We start from the raw sequence: 19,811 nt of genomic DNA, 5'->3' as shown, positions 1-19,811 counted from the left end.
GAGAGGACTTACACTATACTTTACTCTCCTGTCCCACAACTTAGCCTTCTCTTCTCTTCTCTTCCAAAAGCTGTGCACAAAGTGGTAACGACCCATAGAGATTAGACAGCAATAAATGCATACATTGTCTCATTGTTCTCAATTCTTTAACTCGCTATATCCACCATTTTAATGAATTTTCATAAATATGTTTTTTTACATTTTGTTTTGCAAGTACTTACAGTGGAACAGTATTGGTTTATGTTAAGTTGATTTATCTTTACTCAATCAAAACAAAACAACTGCATTTTTATTGATATTACCTGAAATACACAATTAAATAACATGACTTTTTAATGTTTTTGAAAATGGATATAGCGTTTTGGAATCAAACTCTTCAATTATTTGACATTATCCATTTCACACATGGCATTTTCTATTTCAGACATAATGACTGGCAGAATTGATCCTGAGAAAGAGTTGGTCTCTCACCATGAAGGGGACTTGGTGAAACTGAAATGCACATTTGAAGTCGATGCCCGTTACATCAGGCTTTACTGGTAGAGCATCCAAATGAAGCTCCAGAGTATTTACTGCTAAAAGGGGCTCGATCTGACACATAAATCTGACCAACAGTTTGGTGTTATTACACAATACTCATCTACTGAACTCATTATTACAGTAATGGCCTGACGTTGGCAGACACAGCACTCTATTACTGTGCCCTGAGGGTTCTTACCCAGTGATACAAACTCAGCAAAAAGCTGAACAAAGACTCATTTGTTCATTATGTCTTTTATGCCAACAGACATCAAAGACATCCAAGACATTTCCTGCCAATGCTCTGATGCTCTGCTCTTGATCGAAACCCGAACGCTGACTGTGGTCACACCTGTTACCAGGAATAGACGCTATTGAATCATACAGTAATGCATGCCTTATACAAGAAATAAATACTAGTGCACTCAAAAAAATGGTGCAGACCCTGACTTGCTTTGCTCTACAAAATTATATGTTTGTGCACCAACAAAATGCTCTTTTTCTGCCTATTTTGGTCTGAGCTAACGGACAATATAGAGATATCTTTTCATCATCAAAGCATAAAGGAGGACTCTGCCTGCAATGAACTGGCATTGCGCGAAAAAAAAAAAAAAAAAAAAAAAAAAACAATGGTGTTACTGCAGCCAACAGAAGCAAGGCATCTACAGTGCTACACTTTTGACAAGGCCTGAGCTAAGTGCGACCGAAAAGACAAAGCAAATGGATAGATGTTCTCTACCGTAAAATATCCAAGAACCAGGCCCCTTGTGAGAGTCTGAAGTCTATTCCCTGGTGTGCAAGCTTTTATTCCCTTGAGATGCGTTTTTGACACAACCTCTTTCCAAGTTCCAAAATGAAAGTGAAGAGCGATACGAAAAAACACAGTTTGTGGTATTTTATATCTTAAAAGTCATAAAAGTCTGTAACAAAGTGCATGTGCATATTGGTAAAATTCCATCACATGCCGTTTGGCAAGAAAATGGCACAATCTGCTGATGTACTGTACATGTGACAAGGTGAGGGTGGAGTTTTGTGTGATCTGAGGGGATCATCTCAGTGTCAACCAGTCAGTGTTGGATTCACTTTCTTGAAGCAATTTCCACCATGTTACTGTTTGGAATCTTGCTCAGTGCAACAGCAGGTAAGAATTCTAACTACAAGATGTAGATATGACTTAAATGCATTTTTGTTTTTGTTTTTTTTTTAATCAGAAGAGGAATAATTATTTTCTTACTCAGATATTTCTGAACTGTCTTTCATTTCCAGGTATTAGTATGGGTAATACGATCGCATCAAACCAAAACCAAAGTCACAGTGAAGATGGATCTAATGTTACCTTGTCCTGTACCTACTCTACAACAGACACTGGTGCAGTATTGCAGTGGTATGTCCAGTATCCCAGATCAGCTCCACAGTTCCTCGTGCTCATGTTAAACATAGCTAAACAACCACAAAGCTCAAAGGTGGACTCTAGAATGATGATGGACCTAAACCAAGACAAAACGCAAGTCTCTCTGCAGATTTCCTCTGCTGAAGTCTCTGACTCTGCTGTGTACTACTGTGCTCTGAGGCCCACAGTGACACTAAACCACAGACTGCCATACAAAAACCTGACTGACACAGAAGTTTTAACTCAACACTCACAGAAATAAATGTAGGAGTGCAGTTATCATTTCAAACTGACAGGGGTGTAAACAAGAACCTTGGGCTGAGATTATACACTTCCGACAGTAATAAAAGTAGCAAGATGAGAAAGACAAAGACAGAGAGATAGAGACCTACATGAAGTTGCATTTTTTGTTAAATAACTGGACACCATCATGATTAAAAATCAACAATAGTATATAAGTGCAAAAAGTCACAAAAAAAAAATAATAATAATTTTACATTGACTCATTATCACCACTTGTAAACTAAACTGCTCACAAAAAGTAAGGAAACTTGACTTTGGCCCATTATACAGTATCTCACCTTTAGTAATACCAACTAGTAAAGTGTTTCATATAATTTTTATCGTTGATTTGTCACCTTTACAATGAGTAAAGCATATGGATCCTCTACATGCTACTGAGGACCCTGACACTGAGTATAAAATGAACGAATGTATGCCTAACATGTTTTGTTTTCCTCATTTCTGTGGGAGAGTGCAATCGTCAATGCTTGAAGTAACAATGGTGAATTCCAACAGCATAACAGGCCATTTTGGCACATTTTTCGTTGACACTACTTACACGTTTGCTTATGTTGCTCATTCCATGGGAGCCCAATGCTTGCAAGCTGTACCTCATTGTAAAGGTGACTAATAAATGATGAAGATAACATAAAACACTTTAGTGATTGGTATTATTAAAGTGGAGATATAATGGGCCAAAGTCAAGTTTCCTTACTTTTTGTGAGCGGTTTATTTAAACTGTTCAGTTTCTAATGATCCTTTAGTCCAGTAGAAATAAAATATCTTCTCCTATCTGTTCAATCAGTTTAATTTCAAATCTTTTACATTATAGTGTCCACATTGGATGGGGAAAAACGTGTCACTGTCATCAACACAATAACTTAGATGACCAGACTGTATTAAGTGAGGATGTAGGATGTGATGAGGTAATCATGAGGATGTAATGAGGTAATCTACTGTAATTTACTACCTAATGCATTGCTAGTTTGTCTGTTAAGAAAATGTAAGCATTGTGAAAATGTATTCACTGACTGTATACTGTGTGAAAACAACATGAAATGTGTCAATGGTATGGCCACAAAAGACCGATGCTGTGCTAACTGTGTTTAGAGTTTTGAAAATGTGTCAACTGAATGGACAAACGCTGGTTTTTGTTCAAAAACTATATATTTATAAATATTTTACTTCTATAATTTTGTCAGTTAAGAGAGCACATCAAGAGCTATCAGGTGATATATATAACTCAATTTTGGTTCTCAGCCCTTGAAATGTTGGTGCCTCCAACGCCCCTTGTTGCCCCTTGTTGCCCTACGTGCGTGGTGGTAAGGGCAGCACTGTTACTGTAACTTGGGAATTTTATCAGTCAGTTCATTTGCATTTGTGCATGACATCAGAATTTGGCAGTTGTGTTTAACCAGACTTACTTGTTTGACGACCAGTGTAGGTGATAGTTATAATATCCACCAGTATCTGATTGGCAAACACTATTTGCTATTGCCACAACCTCACACAGAGCCGAGGAAGACAGAAGGAAAGGACACAGGACAGGGCAGCAGCAGTCCCTGAGATGGACACTTCTCCAAGGTAAAGAGGTTATCCAGCGCTGCTTACCCTCAACACTTTTTTCCTATTGGTACTAAACATTTTATCGCTATTATCACAACTGTAATATGACCTTGCTGGTGATGTGGTGATAAGGAGCTTCAAGAAATAGCTTTGGTAAGCACTTCCAGGTCCAAGGGCCTTTCAGACACTTTGACTCAATCTGCTACACCTTGACATTTTAAAGTTTTTCACCTAACTAAAAACATCTCTGCAAAAGTGGCACATATGGTTATAGTCTAGAAGTCCTCAATAATAATGATATGAGAGTAGTGGATGTAATGAAATTATTATTATTATTTATTATAATTCAGTGTAAACACAACTACATACTGCTTTTCAAAGGTCTTCAAGCCTTGTAAAAAAACACATGATATATACCCAAGACTTTTGAAATTGGAACTTTGAAAACAAAGTTGTTTGCTACTGTACATAAAAGTAAGAAGAACATTCAAAATGTTATGCAGTTTTACTACAAATTGGAAAAAAGTCAGATTAAATGTGTCTCTTAGTGAGTGGCTCATTCAAATTCAAATAAATTGAATTGGCATTTTGAATGGGCCTGCTGCAGGTGAGAGGATTGAAATCCTCGTATTTTCTTTTATTGTTTTTACAAACCCCCATCAATATATTCCTGTTTGGAACAGTTTTCCAAATCCCCAGAGGAGATTTAGATTACAGAGTGTTAAATACTATTTGTACAATAAGAGGGGAAAAAATGGAGGGGAATTTGGGGGGGAAATGCATTCAACTCCATTCAAATTTTCTTTTCAGTATGTCATCATCTGAAGATATCTAAAGTTTTAAGATAATGGATTGAAATTACAAGAACTACGTTTTTCTGTTGTGGCTGAGGGAACTGCCATTATTTCCCTTGATGAGCAAGATTTGGATAGCTGGTCATGTTGATGACACCTGCAGATACAGATAGCTTACAAAAGTAGACCAACTGGTTTTCTACGTGATGTCTGCTTGGTTACTTTGTTCAGTATTGTGTAATGGGATTCCTTTTTTTCTTTTAAATAACCATTACATTCAGATACTGTCTTTTACCTCAACACAACGTTTTTTTTATTGTTCTCTTTTTCTTTAAAGGCAATACAAATGTGAACAAGACAACAATATCAAACGTCTGAGCAAGCAAATCCTCGCCATTATTGCTGTTGGTTTTGTTATTCTTGTCGGGCAGTATTCCCTATGGCCAACGTTACAACCCTCCGCTGCAATGCCTCCTCACTTTTCCATGGAGGAGCCAAAGGCCACAGCCTGGTCAAATTGGTCAGATACCACACTAAAACCCATCAAGAACACTGTTATTGTGCTGTGGTACTGGCCCTTTAAAGGATCGGTCACTCTTGCTGATAATTACTGCATGAATAACTTTGGCATTCCCAACTGCAACGTAGTGGTCAATCAGTCCTGGTTCCCCAAAGCAGATCTGGTGGTGTTCCACAACCGTGAGTTGGTCAACGGGAAGCGGAGGTTACCCCTGAATCTGCCTCGGCCAAAAACCCAAAAGTGGGTCTGGCTATCCTTGGAGAGTCCTCCACATAATGGGAATATGAGGCCCCTAGCCGGCCTCTTCAACTACACCATGTGTTATCGCCAGGACTCGGACATTTATGCGCCGTATGGGTGGCTTGTGCCAAGCAAAGCTCCGAATGGCACAACCATTGAGGACTTTATACCAAAGGGCAAAACTGCTCTGGCCTGTTGGGTGGTGAGCAACTACCAGACTAGACATAAGAGGACACAAGTGTATAACAAGCTGAAGAATGTCATCCCAGTGGATGTGTATGGAGGTGCAAGAAATAAGCGTATCTCTGCAGATAGTCTCCTACCCACAATATCTCGTTACTATTTCTACCTCTCCTTTGAGAACAGCATTGCTACAGACTACATCACGGAGAAAGTTTGGAAAAATGCCTTTAAGGGTGGAGCCATACCGGTGGTTTTAGGTCCGCCAAGGAAACAATACGAGGCGGTCTTGCCAAAGAACTCCTTCATCCATGTGGACGACTTCAGCACAGTAGAAGAACTGGGCATCTTCATGAAGGCTCTGGCTGCGGATAAAGAGCGCTACGCTTCCTACTTTGCCTGGCATCTGAACTACACCGTTGCTGGTGCAGGATGGGCGGAGAGACTGTGCAGGGTCTGTCCAATCATTAGCAGTTTGCCCACATCAAAGATATATAAGGACTTACATGGCTGGAATTGGCAATGAAAGCTGGAAGAAAAATATGTACAAGAGTGTCACTGGTAGCCTATGCAATCTCACTTGACTTTTAGGCACTTTCAAGTGTTCAATAGCTACAGAGATACACATAGTAGCCAATACTACTCTTTGAAGTAGGGAAAGCTGACACAAATTCAGGAAAAAACAAATCAGGTAAACATTATTAGCCTAGTCTAGCTGCCACTTCACAAGCTCACAAGTTACCTGACTAGCGAGTCACCCACAGCACAATCTGTCTTAAAGGTATCCAATGTTTAATCTTAAAGGCATCCAATGTTTAGCTTTTCAGTTTCTTTCCCTCACTGGGCTCCCTGTATACATAAACTACTGTAAATATGATATACTGTATACAGTATGTTGAGTATAATGTCTTCACTATTTTGTCATCATAAGATACAGTATGTCGCCTGACCCGTTTGACAAGGGTATGAAGCAGTCATACAGTTACTGGTTACCATACATTTCTGATTCTGAATGAAGTTATCTTGTGTGATGTTATCATGCAGCTCGGGCAGTTTTTCATATGGGCAGTATGGGCACGGCAGCATCACTTGTGTGATCTTGGAGGATAAAGTATAAAGGGCATTGCAACCGTTTAATCTTGAAGCAATAAAAGCATGTATGATTCTCTCTGCAGATCTACTGCAGTTTAAAATTATTTTAATTACCTCCGCCAAGGAGGTTATGTTTTCATTGGGATCTGTTCGTTTGTCTGTTTGTAAAAATAAGTTTAGTGAAACATTAAGCTTACTACACAGGTATCATGAAACAACATACAGTACACCAATAACTTACAGTAATACATTACATTTGAGCGCCATCTTGTGGAAGTTGCACCCAATCTCATGTTCATGTATAGTAAAATGTTTCATTTGTTGGCTTAAAAAAGAATAACTCTGAGAGAAGGATATGAACAGTCTAGATAAATAACATATGGATTTGAATGACACATTCTGTTGCCAGAATTGCAGGTGGCAAATTTGACTTGTAACTTGGGGATCTGTTAAAGGTTTTCTATACTATCCAACTCTCTCAAGTATGATGGCTTGTTGTTGTTTCCTACAAACTTCAATCTTTGCTCTGTACTTACAAGTGGATTTCGACATTTTCATATACAAAGCTGTGATCAGAATGTAGAGCAAAGTCTAGCACTTATCCTGTAGGGTAGTTATTCTAAACAAGTCTAATTCCATCGACTTACAGTATACTAACAGGGTGCCCTCAGAGAACAAGTGCAGTTGCAATGTGATTGGTGTCTCAAGATAGAGGTGGAGCTTAGTGCACTCTTAGGAGGTTTCCAGTGTGAAACGTTCAGTGTTGGATTTACTTTCTCAAAACAACATTGACAATGTTGCTGTACAGACTTTTACTGCTCAGTGCCACAGCAGGTATGAGTTCACATTCAGTTTTATGCAGGGCAATACAATTATTTATTATTGTTTTCATGTATTTTAAACAGTGATATCTAGGTTTTTTAATTTCACTCTATGATACTGTGTAAATCGCCCCTTGGGCATAAATTAAGTGTTTTTGAATTGAATTGAATTGAATAATAATAATAACGCTTAAACTGATTTGGTCAAAATGTCTTTTTCTCTTTTCAAGGTCTTACTTTGGGAAATACTATCAGACCAACTGAAAGTCAAAGTTATGCTGAAGAAGGACCTAATGTAACCTTGTCCTGTAACTACTCCTCCGCATATATTCTACTGTGGTATGTCCAGTATCCTGGATCAGCTCCACAGTTCCTTGTGCAGATGCTACACAGCACTGAAAAATTAGAGGAAGAGTCGGAAACAGATCCTCGCCTTCTGATGAAATTAAATGAAAAGAAAACTGAAGTCTCTCTGCAGATCTCCTCGGTTCAAATCTCTGACTCTGCACTGTACTACTGTGCTCTGAGGCCCACAGTGACACTAAACCACAGATTGACATACAAAAACCTGCCTTGCACATAAACAGAAGGCATACATATGAAAGCCCAACTTATGTTGAATATTCTTACAGATAAGTAAAGATAAGCAGGACATGTGCACCTTTGCCATGCATTTTTAAATAAAAAATAAAAAAAAGTTTTTTTGCAGAACCCAAACCAGAGAGAGCTCTTGTGAAGAACAGAAAGACATTTTTCCGTCTTTGTACCAATATGCCAATAACTAGCCATAATCAACCAACAGCCTCACTTGATAGTAATGGCAGAAGTGGCGGTGAAGGAGAAAGACTGGCATCAGCAGGCTGTGTAATTGAGTTGTAATTGATCATCAAAGATTTATTTAGGAACAGTTTATGTGGGAAATGCATCTTTAAAAAAACGATGGTTAATTGATGATTTTTCTGTCATTTCTGCAATCATAAAAAAACTGCCTTTCTATCACTTTTCAGAGAAGTAACAGAAATGTAATGGTAACTACAGTAGATGCACCACATAGCGGTACACAATATGACCGCCGCTCAGTACATGAAAGTTGGTGGGCATGGAGCCCCAGAAGACTTCTACGGGGAAAAAAATGTTTGGTCCCCGGGGTCCACTCCACCCCCACGCTTGCCCCCCTGGAAGTATGCCATCCTCTGGGAGTATGCCAAGTTTTGTGGAATTTCATCCATGGGGGGCTATAAAATAAATGAATGTATGTGTACATTTGGTGACTACACCCATCGGCCTGCAGATGGTGATGGTGGTATTACTGTAAGCGAAGGGTTGCTCTGGTTGCAGGAATACAAGCACAGACACACACACACACACACACACACACACACACACACACATACAGTACACTCACACACACAGAGACACATACCTACACACACAATAGACAGGCAGGCATACACACGTACACACGCACCAACACACACACACACACACGTACATAAAAATGTACACAAACACATACACATGCAACTTGCCCACATGCATGCACACACACACAATTACCCACACACATACACACACACACACGTATACACACAGAGACACATAAAACACAAGCAGACACACAAGCAGACACACACACGCACACACTATTATCCCCACCATACACACTCACAGCGAAAACTCAAGCACTCATACACAAAAGCAAGCGCGCACATGCACACACTCATTTACATACATTAAAGTTACAGTAGGCGATGGAGTAGACGATGGAAACAAAAGTGTGATACCATCCAGACAACCAGAGTCGGTCAAGGGCATTTAACCACTCACTCTCTGTCTATGAATTTCTCACACAAGGCCCTCCCAGAAGATATTTCTCTTGTCATGACTCATACCTTTGAGGCTCTCACAATTCATGCACTCACATAACAGCTCAGAAAGCTTTGAGCAAACACACCAAGAAATTATGTCCTCTTCCATGATTCAGATGGAGAAATCACTTATGGGCATCATTCTCATACTGTCATATTTAACAGGTAGTCACATTTTTGTCAAGGATAATTACAAATGAAACAATAACAATAATTTTCTGTTCTCTGTTTTTGCAGGTACTTCTGCACAAGATAAAATTGGTCCAAAAGATGGAGATGTGTTAGTAAATAGAAAGGAGACAGAGACAGTGCCTTTAAAGTGCTCATATGAGTCAGACAGCGACTATGTACTCCTTTACTGGTACAGGCTGTATCCTAACATGGCACCACAGTATCTACTCTACAGAGCAGCTCGCTCAGCAAGTGGCTCTGATGAACCCGATCCTCGTTTTACCTCCGAAACCTCACGCACTTCCACTGAACTCACCATTAAAGATCTGACTCTGGCAGACACAGCTCTCTACTACTGTGCTCTGAGAAGAACCCCAGTGATACAAAGTATCTGAGATGCTGTACAAAAACCTGCACACAAAAGATGTCTTTGAATTTGAATAGATCAAAGAAATTTCCTGTTTACTGTAATACAGATAGCGATTCACCACAGATCTAATGGTGGAAGCCTCATTGAGTGCATCTGGCCACACCTGCTCTCTGTGTTAAATGGTGAATCCCCATCATAACTGCAGCTGCCAGACACTTTACAGGAGAGAACTGAATTATACTGTGACTGGGGAACCCTTTCATTATAAATAGCCTCTGCTCTTAGAATGAAACAAAATGTTAGTAGCAGAGTCATCATCACGTCTTTGGACATTTTGTCGATTTTGTCGGTTCTTGTCTGTGATTTTTTTTTTCAATTTCAGACTAATTAAAGATAAAACAGAGTGTTATTTGAGATTTGAGATATCAAATGAGTGTATCAAATGTTTTATTTTCAGACTGAGCTCATCGTCCTTTATAGTCAATGGGATATTTTAGTCTAAAAAAGCCATCCACCAGTCCCTGTCACCTACAACCACATGGTGGCGCCATTACAGCTCCCTACACTTACCATGTCATTCATTCTGTACTGTACAAGGCAGCAGAGGTAACACACTGCATTTCATAGCACACTGAGATGACAACCTGATGAACTGAATTCCTCCTCTCCTCAGAAAAGCTGTTCAGACATGGATATTGTGGAATTGCGACTGTGGAATACATTCCTATTTGCTCTTTGTTGCTTTGGTGGGTTCATAATGGGCGGGTCACCATTTTACATCATCTTTATATTAATGCCACATTAAACGTTGTAGTGGAGTTAAAAGTTATATTGCGATTATGTTTGTTTTTCTGATTTCAGAATGCAGAGCTGAGGACTCGGTTGATCAGCCAGGAGGATTTATCACTGCTACTGAGGGAGGTTCAGTAACTCTGCCCTGTACTTACACCAGCACCAGTTCAGTGCCGTATCTGTTCTGGTACCAACAGAAACCTAATGGATTCCCTGCATACATACTGTGGAAATTCTCAACAACAGGGTCCAAAGATGACATTTTTAAAGAGAGATATGACGCCAATCTCACCTCAAACTCAGTTCCTCTGACCATCCAGGATATGCAGGTGTCTGACTCTGCTGTGTACTACTGTGCTCTGAGGCCCACAGTGACAGCTGCAGACTCAATGTTCATGCAAAAACACAGGCTCCGTAGTCACACAGAGAATTCATATTGATAGAGGATAACATCTTTATGTTTAAAGATTGTGATATTGTATTACTATAATATATTTTACAAAGTTGATCCGTCAACTGAGAATGCAACCTAATTAACTATTAAAATGCCTGATGAACCAGTCATTCAAGGGGGGGAAAGCATTTAATTTAGAACTGATTCTTTATGAAATATTACAACATATGTAGATCAGGGAACTCACGGAACACAATCAAATTGTGGAAATCATGATAAGCATTCTGATTGGTGTGTAAAGTTACTCAGAGTGCTATACTCTGCTGTAGACCTTAAACAGCATTATGTGTAGGCCAGGCACATGAACATAACATAAGCCTGGTTGTGCAATTTCATTCTAACCTTGAGGTCAGACTCAACACCAAGGCATGGAAGGTGTTAATGCATGGAAGGTGTAATGAACCCTAATCATACATACCTATAGAATGAGATAGAGACTGAACTGCACACATTTGATATTAAATGTCCATCATAAACTTCATTGATTGAATTGATGATGATGAACCCAATATCAATTAATCAGCTATGATATTGCTATTACACCAGAGAGGGTTAAAGGGGAGCGAGAGGCGCAAACGTTCTAACATTTCCACGTTCTGTTTTCGCAAAGGGGAGGGGGGCGAAATCCCCCTTTAAAGGGATAATCCGGAGTGAAATGCACTTTGGATCATTTTTTCGGACTATTGGGAGTACATACGTTGAGTTGACACCAAAATCATGTCATTCGGATGTATTTTGAGACAGTTCGAGCTCACCGTTTTTAGCCAAAACTCGTTAGCCTGGAAGTGACTCGGGCATGTCCTTTCGCCGCTACAAAACGCTATTTTTATACCTCTTCTACTGTTCCAAACAACACTACACTTACGTGGTAGTGAGTAGAGGATCCCTAAAGCCAAACCGAAGTATCCCCACGTCTTTATGTGGTCGGACAGAGAGTCCAGAATGAATTTAATCGAGTCCGTACCTTTCCGGAAATGTTAATAAAGTGTTGTTAAAACGTTGCTAGCTGCAGCTGCGACATTTCCGGAAAGGTACTGACTCGATTAAATTTATTCTGGACTCTCTATCCGACCACATAAAGACGTGGGGATACTTCGGTTTGGCTTTAGGGATCCTCTACTCACTACCACGTAAGTGTAGTGTTGTTTGGAACAGTAGAAGAGGTATAAAAATAGCGTTTTGTAGCGGCGAAAGGACATGCCCGAGTCACTTCCAGGCTAACGAGTTTTGGCTAAAAACGGTGAGCTCGAACTTTCTCAAAATACATCCGAATGACATGATTTTGGTGTCAACTCAACGTATGTACTCCCAATAGTCCGAAAAATTGATCTAAACTGCATTTCACTCCGGATTATCCCTTTAAGCAGACCTAGAAAGTGACTTAACTGCTTGCCAATCTGACAGAGATCGATATCCCACTATGACGACTTTGCGACACGCCTCTTTAAGCAGACAGGAACTGTTCGAATTTTGCTTCCATAGAGATGCATTATGTTGCTCTATCTTGTCAGTAATAAAGGATCTTTGATTATACTGAGTGACATGAGAGTAACTTCCTGTCGTGTTCCCTTGTCATTGAAAAGGCACAGGCACACAGGCACGCTTCCAGCTACAGTACATCAGTACATCAGGGCACAAACTACAAAGAGAAATACTAAGAGCGCTGACCTGACCAGGAGCAACATGGACAAATCACTACTTCTGATTCTCTTGTTCACCACTGGTAAAACACTGTACTTATGCGTGTTCTTTTTCTAATGGACGACCTTTGTCTTGTTTTTCGCCCCCCATATATTTCTTACATTTTGAATTTGTGTACTGATCTACATTTTAGTCCTCCTCTGTGTATTTTTTATTTATTTATTTATTTATTTTTCAGAAACTATCTCTGACCAAATTTATCCTGTTCGGGACCATGTCAATCACCCAGAGGGACTGAAACAAGTGACCCTGGAATGTTCATATGAGTTGAGAAGCCGTGGCGTTGTGCTTCACTGGTACAGACAGTACTCTGATCAGGCTCCACAGTGGCTTCTACTCAAAGGCGCTCGATCATCCAAAGCTTTCGAAAGTTCTAACCCACGATTTACCTCAAAGACTGGTGAAACGTTTACTGAACTCATCTTTGAAGAGCTGACACTGGCAGACACAGCTCTCTACTACTGTGTTCTCGAGGCACACAGCGATACAAAGACTCTGAGAAGCTGTACAAAAACTCACATTTCAAATAGGATGCTATTGTTTTAGAGATCAAAGCAATTTCCTCTCAATGCTCTGATATCAGTTTAACAATCAGTTTTTTTTCCTTTTGCCGAATATCTGTGGTCACACCTGGTGCATTGTATATGTTGCAATGTATAGCCTATACCATAAACTGACAGACCAGAGGTGGAGATAGACATGTGTGATTTAAAAACTGGATTACTCACACAAATAGCATTCCATTCTGTATATTCTGCTGCTTATTTTGATAAAGGTATGTCACATGGGTGGTGTGATGGAGTGACTAAGTGAACTATGCAATTGACAAGAATGGGAGTAAAAATGGACACCAGTATATACACAATGTAACTAATTAAATCAAATGAAGTTTGCAAGAAAAGTTGTTTATCTCATGAACCCTTCATCACTGTGTCAATGATGATGATCACATGATATACAGTATATACCATACAGTACGTTTGATGCACACTACAGTATAGGAGCAATTCACCCAAGATGAATGGAATGTGTGTCAATAGCGAAAAAAGGGCTTGAGCACTCTAACATTGGCAAACTTCTGGCAATATTTTCTACTTTCTAAACTCATTTGTTTCCCACAAATCACTAAGGGATGGGAATCAAACTGAACACTTAACTTTAAATTAAATTTAATTCAAAGCATGATGCTGCTTTTACAAGTCCAACAAAGCCAACAATATTGAAAAAGCAATAAATGCATTCATCATACTCTGTATCATTTCCTCCCTCTGAAAACTCCTGAGCACCAGACATACTATCCTGCCCCTGACCTCACCATGTGACATTAGAGGAGGAGCTTCACCACTAGGCATGGGACCCTGAGCTTCTGCAGATTAAATCAGGAAGTTGGAGTTGTGACAGGCCTGTTTAAGCTCCTCTACAAGCATGTCTCGCACGTGTTGTCTTCTCCTTTTGTCTCTTATTGGTGAGTGGAAACCACAATTGAATCATTTAATTAACATGTTCCCATTAAACTACTTGAGTTAAAGTCTGATGAAAACACACTGTAAATCATGTTCTGCTTAGGTAGCTGTTTAGGAGATGATATTAAATCCGCCAAATCAGAAGAGAATGCAGTGACAGGAGAAAATGTGACGCTGTCTTGCGACTACACAGTTTCAGCCTACAGTCTGCAGTGGTATCTCCAGCATCCTGGATCAGCTCCACAGTTCCTGCTGCTCATCACTGACTCCTCTAGGCCTCTAGTGCAGAAGGCTGATCCACCACATCCAAACTTGTCTGTGAGACTGAATGAGGAGAGAAACCGAATGTTTCTGCAGATCTCCTCAGCTGAAGTCTCAGACTCTGCTCTCTACTACTGCGCCCTGCAGCCCACAGTGTCAGGAAACCCAGCTGCACCGTACAAAAACCTGACAGATGAAAAGATACTTAACTGATTTGAGGAACCATGTTTAAAGTTCCATGACCAATCAATGATATATTTTTAAAGTCTATGGGCCCCATCTTACACCCAGCAGAGAGATCCAAGCAAGGCTTATTTCTTACCTTACACTTATTTATGTCATGAATTGTTCACCATGCACTCTACTTTTATTAAGTATAGCACCCAGGGGTGAGGCAATTAATGACATTAAGCATGGTGCATGATCCAAAACTCACTATCTTACACCCTCTAAAAGTCATTACCACACTGACCAGAAAAAAACTGGTCTATAGCAAAAGGCGAAGCACAGCTGAAGTCATGAGATATAGCAGCCCTCAACAAACAGTCCCAAACACCTCCACTGCTAATCCTAAGATTTTTATTCTCATCATTCAAACACAATTGGGGTAAGTGTTGTTTTTGTCAGGCTATGCTTTCGATGGTAACCCATTGTCAGACAATACTGAAGGTAAGTAACTGTGTAGAACATACACCTGTGGACCATACACACCCTTAAGCTTTGCGCCTCTAACCATCCATTTCTGATCACCAAAATTGGGCCCAATCACTCCAAACAAAGGTCAGACAAGGTCAGACAAGTAAATACAAATTGTTTAACAATTTAGTAGATAGATAGATAGATAGATAGATAGATAGATAGATACTGTATTGATCCCCAAGGGGAAATTCAAGTGCAGTACCACAAAAATTTGAATAATCTGTTACATAGTTTGACAGGAGCAGTTAAGGGAAGAAAGGGGATGTGAGCCAATCACAGTGAATTTCCAAAACAATTAATTTGATCTAAAAGGGATAAAAAAAAATAAAGAAAAACAGTGGGCAGTCAATCCAAACCAAAGTGTTCATGGGAAGGCCTTCCTGAGTAAAGGTCATGTGACTTAAAGTAAGACAATGCAGTAACCCATGAAGAGCACAGAGAGAGAAGTGTGAGCAAGAACTGCTAGAATCTCAACCGCCACCTTATATTCCACATGGAGAAATCACTGTTCTTCATCCTCATCATGACAACAGGTGAGTTCAAATGAAAAACACCGGATGATATGTTATACTGATAATATTGATAATTTACCGCATTCCAAGAATAAAAGTTCCATGTCTCGCTTTTTCTCGAATTCTTCACAGATATTGTAGCCGATCAACTTACTCCTGCCAATTCCGACATCAATAGTCTGGAGGGGACCCATACAAGTTTGCGGTGTTCGTATAAAACAACCAGTAACTATGTCAGGCTTTACTGGTATAAGCAGTATCCAAATGAAGGACCTCAGTATATACTATACAAAGGAGCAAAATCTAGAACTGGCGATGATGATATTCCTAACCCTCAGTATTATGATTCCACAACATCCGATGAATCTACTGAGCTCATCATTAAGGTTCTGATTGTGGCAGACACAGCTCTCTACTACTGTGCCCTGAGGGATGTACCCAGTGATACAAATACACTGAAAAACTGATCAAAAACCTAAACACAAATTATGGTTTTAAAGACAAACTCATCAAAGTCATCTTCCCACAGGGTTCTGATAACAAAGCCACATGACTATTTTTTTTCCTCCATCGAACCATTGTGGTCACACCTTGAGCACTGCATCATCGGTTGAATGACAACCACAGCATGATATGTTATTCCCCTTATACTGGTAATTTACCATCTACCAATAACAACAGTTTCAGTTTTCTTGAATTGTTCACAGATATTGTATCCGATCAACTTATTCCTGCCAACAACAACATACAACATCTGGAAGGGAACCATGAAAGATTGCAGTGTTCATTTACAATAAGAAGTGACTTGTTCAAGCCTACTATATAAATAACCCCAATGGAACACATTGTTGGTACATCAAAACAATCTTCACAATTTAGTCCTATCCACAGAAATGCATTTCAAATAACTTGTGGCCACACCCAGAATAGGACAGATGTGGTTAATAACAGGGCCAGCTGTGACATTTTGTTTATGAATGTATGTCATCCTCCTGAGATGATCACTTCACACATAAGAGTGTGTGACACTGTTAAAATATAGCTCCTTCAAAGCCACATCATTTCCATGAAACTGAATTTAAACTTGTAGAGTTGAGATATTTGAGTAGCATGCTCAAATTTGATCACATCTGTAACATACTGAAGACCAAATAAGAGCTGTGACAGTACTCCCCCCAATATAATAGTTTTTCACTCTAAAATGTTATGAACTTTTCTGTGACACAGCTCAGGTACGGTACATCTGTTACAAACAAAATGGTATATGAAACTAAATTGAAATACACTGAGGAAGGCAGAATGCCGAAACGCGTCTGTGGAATAAATGGTGATTATTTATGCATAGTGCAGCGTTTCTTCCTGTTTTTCAATTGTAGCTTATCATTTGATCAGCACTCTAGAAAATAATATAACTCTTGAGTGAAACCTGCTTCTACCCTTATGAACTTACTGTATATGAGACTAAATGCAATTACCTCTAATGAGAAGGTAAAGTATATTGTATGTGTCTTGGTAATTTATTTTCTAAATTGATATGAGTAAGAATTTAGTTCCGCCCCAAAAAAGATTAGAACACTTCTACTTGGCCAGATTCACCCAATTAGCTCTAGCTAGCTCTCCAAGTCAATATTACACTGACCACTGACCAGGGTTTCAGTCTTGCTGAAGAAAGTAAAAGTATCATGAAAGAACACACTCCTTGACTAGCCACGTAAATGAGATTAGATCACCATCTAGTGGAGAATGCAAGAATATAAGAACAATTCCACAATTCTACACTTGATCGTGAAGAGTGCAGTTTTGCTGCTGAGCTGCTCAAATATCAACAACCTGATACCAGTAGCATGTCATAGCCTGCATAATCAGGTTTTCTTGACTGTGTGTGTGCATGTGTGGAATCTGTGGATGTGTGTTTATCTGTGCGTGTGAATCTGTTGATGTGTGTGTGCATACGTGTCGTGTGTGTGTGTGTGTGTGTGTGTGTGTGTGTGTGTGTGTGAGAGAGAGAGAGAGAGAGAGAGAGAGAGAGAGAGAGAGAGAGAGAGAGTTGACATAATTCCCAGCAACCTTTCGCTAAATAGCACCATCTGAAGGCCGTTGGGTGACCAGTCACTTAAGTGACCAGTACCCATAAATACATATAATACTGTATAGCCCTCCCTGGATGAAATTCCACAAAACTTGGCATACTCCCAGAGGATATCAGGTTAACTTTGTGCAGTTCATAACATCTCATCTGAAGGTAGGAGTGATTAAAGCAATATTATATTGCATTTTGTTTTTTTTTTATCATGGGGGTGCAAATAAAAAATGACTGGTTATAAGCTAAGTTGCTGCAGCCTCTTGAGACCAACATACCATAAACATTTTTGTGATCTTCAGTGTTGCGGTTCAGGTAGTTATTTAGAAAAAAGGTTTCGGGGGTCATGTGTTCATTATTCTTAATGATTATTGATCATTATTCTTAATGATTTACCCACTGTACCTAATGCTCAAGATGATTTGTTGTCCATACTTGATGTCATTAATGACAGACAATTAATTCATGCTAATTAATGAAATGTTCATGTATAATTAATGCATGAGTTCATGAATTAACTCATGATAATTCATAACATTTAGTTAACATGAATTAATGTGGCATTACTTTTCTTTTTTCTCCATGACAGTGATGTCCACGATTTTGTCCGACAAAAAGTCATCATGACCATGCTTAATTAATCATGATTCATGATGATGTGCCAACGGTGCTTAATGCTTAAAGGGATATTCCGCCATTTTTGGAAATACGCTCATTTTCCACCTCCCCTCGAGCAAAACAATCGATATTTACCTTGTTCCCGTTCATCCAGCCATTCTGTGAGTCTGGCGATACAACTTTTAGCTTCAGCCTAGCATAGATCATTGAATCGGATTAGACCATTAGCTTCTCGCCTGCTAGCTTCATGTTTAAAAGTGACTAAGATTTCTGGTAATTTTCCCATTTAAAACGTGTCTCCTCTCAAGTTAGAAAGTGCAATAAGACCAACTGAAAATGAAACCTGGCGTTTTTCTAGGCTCATTTGACATGGAACTACACTCTCATCTGGCGTAATAATCAAGGCAACTTGCAAACTACTGGCACTACTACTGCTTGTTGTCTATGGGGACTATTTTCAGATGCTGCGTACAATATCACTGCGCCTATGGTACGTTTGCAAGTTGCCTTGATTATTACGCCAGATGAGAGTGTAGTTCCATGTCAAATCAGCCTAGAAAAACGCCAGGTTTCATTTTCAGTTGGTCTTATTGCTTTTTCTAACTTGAGAGGAGACACGTTTTAAATGGGAAAATTACCAGAAATCTTAGTCACTTTTAAACATGAAGCTAGCAGGCGAGAAGCTAATGGTCTAATCCGATTCAATGATCTATGCTAGGCTGAAGCTAAAAGTTGTATCGTCAGACTCACAGAATGGCTGGATGAACGGGAGCAAGGTAAATATCGATTGTTTTGCTCGAGGGGAGGTGGAAAATGAGCGTATTTCCAAAAATGGCGGAATATCCCTTTAAGATGATGAGTTGTTTATGCATGAATTCATTAATGACAATCAGTGAATTCATGTTAAGTCATAATGATTCATGATATATGCAGGGATTAAGTAATGCATGATTCATGCATTAATTCATGCATGAATTCATGAAAATTCATGCACCCTTATCGTAAAGTGTTACCAAATATGGTAGCAGTCTGTATCACATGAGGTCTACTGAAGTACTTTAGAATGTACTGACACCTCCCACCCAATCAGTATAGTAAATAAAGACAGAGGCAACAGTGAGAGTGTGGTAGAGACTTTCAGAGTCTATCCCTGTACCATTATGGCACACTGGCTATGGGAGTTACTGGTGCTGTCTGTGTGTTTTTCTGGTAGGTTTTGGGTTAATAATGGTTGGTTGGTTCTGTAACATTTTGTGTTCTGTAATGTTAAAAGGTAAAATCACTTTTGATGCATCAGTCTGTATCATCAGCAGCTTGTGATTACAAACATTTTTGCTTTTTTTGCTGTTGTCGTTGTTGTTTTCCCCCAGAGTGCAGATCACAGGACACAATTAATCCGACAGAGTCAGTTCAAGTGG

The 19,811-nt window shown here is 39.4% G+C and overlaps 1 protein-coding gene and 2 gene segments (V, D, J or C); all 3 read left to right on the top strand.

Moving 5' to 3' along the window:
• The first annotated feature begins 3,700 nt into the window (after positions 1–3,700).
• On the top strand, positions 3,701–7,599 carry LOC134071259 (alpha-(1,3)-fucosyltransferase 7-like). The gene is made up of 2 exons (XM_062527904.1): positions 3,701–3,775; positions 4,889–7,599. Exons 1-2 carry the CDS (start codon positions 3,759–3,761, stop codon positions 6,015–6,017), a joined length of 1,146 nt encoding a protein of 381 aa, XP_062383888.1. The 5' UTR covers positions 3,701–3,758; the 3' UTR covers positions 6,018–7,599.
• A 2,630-nt stretch (positions 7,600–10,229) lies between these two features.
• Positions 10,230–11,121, top strand: LOC134071266 (T cell receptor alpha variable 40-like). The segment is given in 2 exon segments: positions 10,230–10,559; positions 10,675–11,121. Coding segments are annotated over 2 exon segments (429 nt in total).
• A 3,026-nt stretch (positions 11,122–14,147) lies between these two features.
• Positions 14,148–14,697, top strand: LOC134099311 (T cell receptor alpha variable 9-2-like). The segment is given in 2 exon segments: positions 14,148–14,225; positions 14,327–14,697. Coding segments are annotated over 2 exon segments (411 nt in total).
• The last annotated feature ends 5,114 nt before the right edge of the window (positions 14,698–19,811 follow it).

This window comes from Sardina pilchardus, chromosome 2 (assembly GCF_963854185.1).
Source record: "Sardina pilchardus chromosome 2, fSarPil1.1, whole genome shotgun sequence".
Taxonomy (NCBI): Eukaryota; Metazoa; Chordata; class Actinopteri; order Clupeiformes; family Clupeidae; genus Sardina; species Sardina pilchardus.
This window is presented reverse-complemented; position numbering and strand designations above follow the sequence as displayed.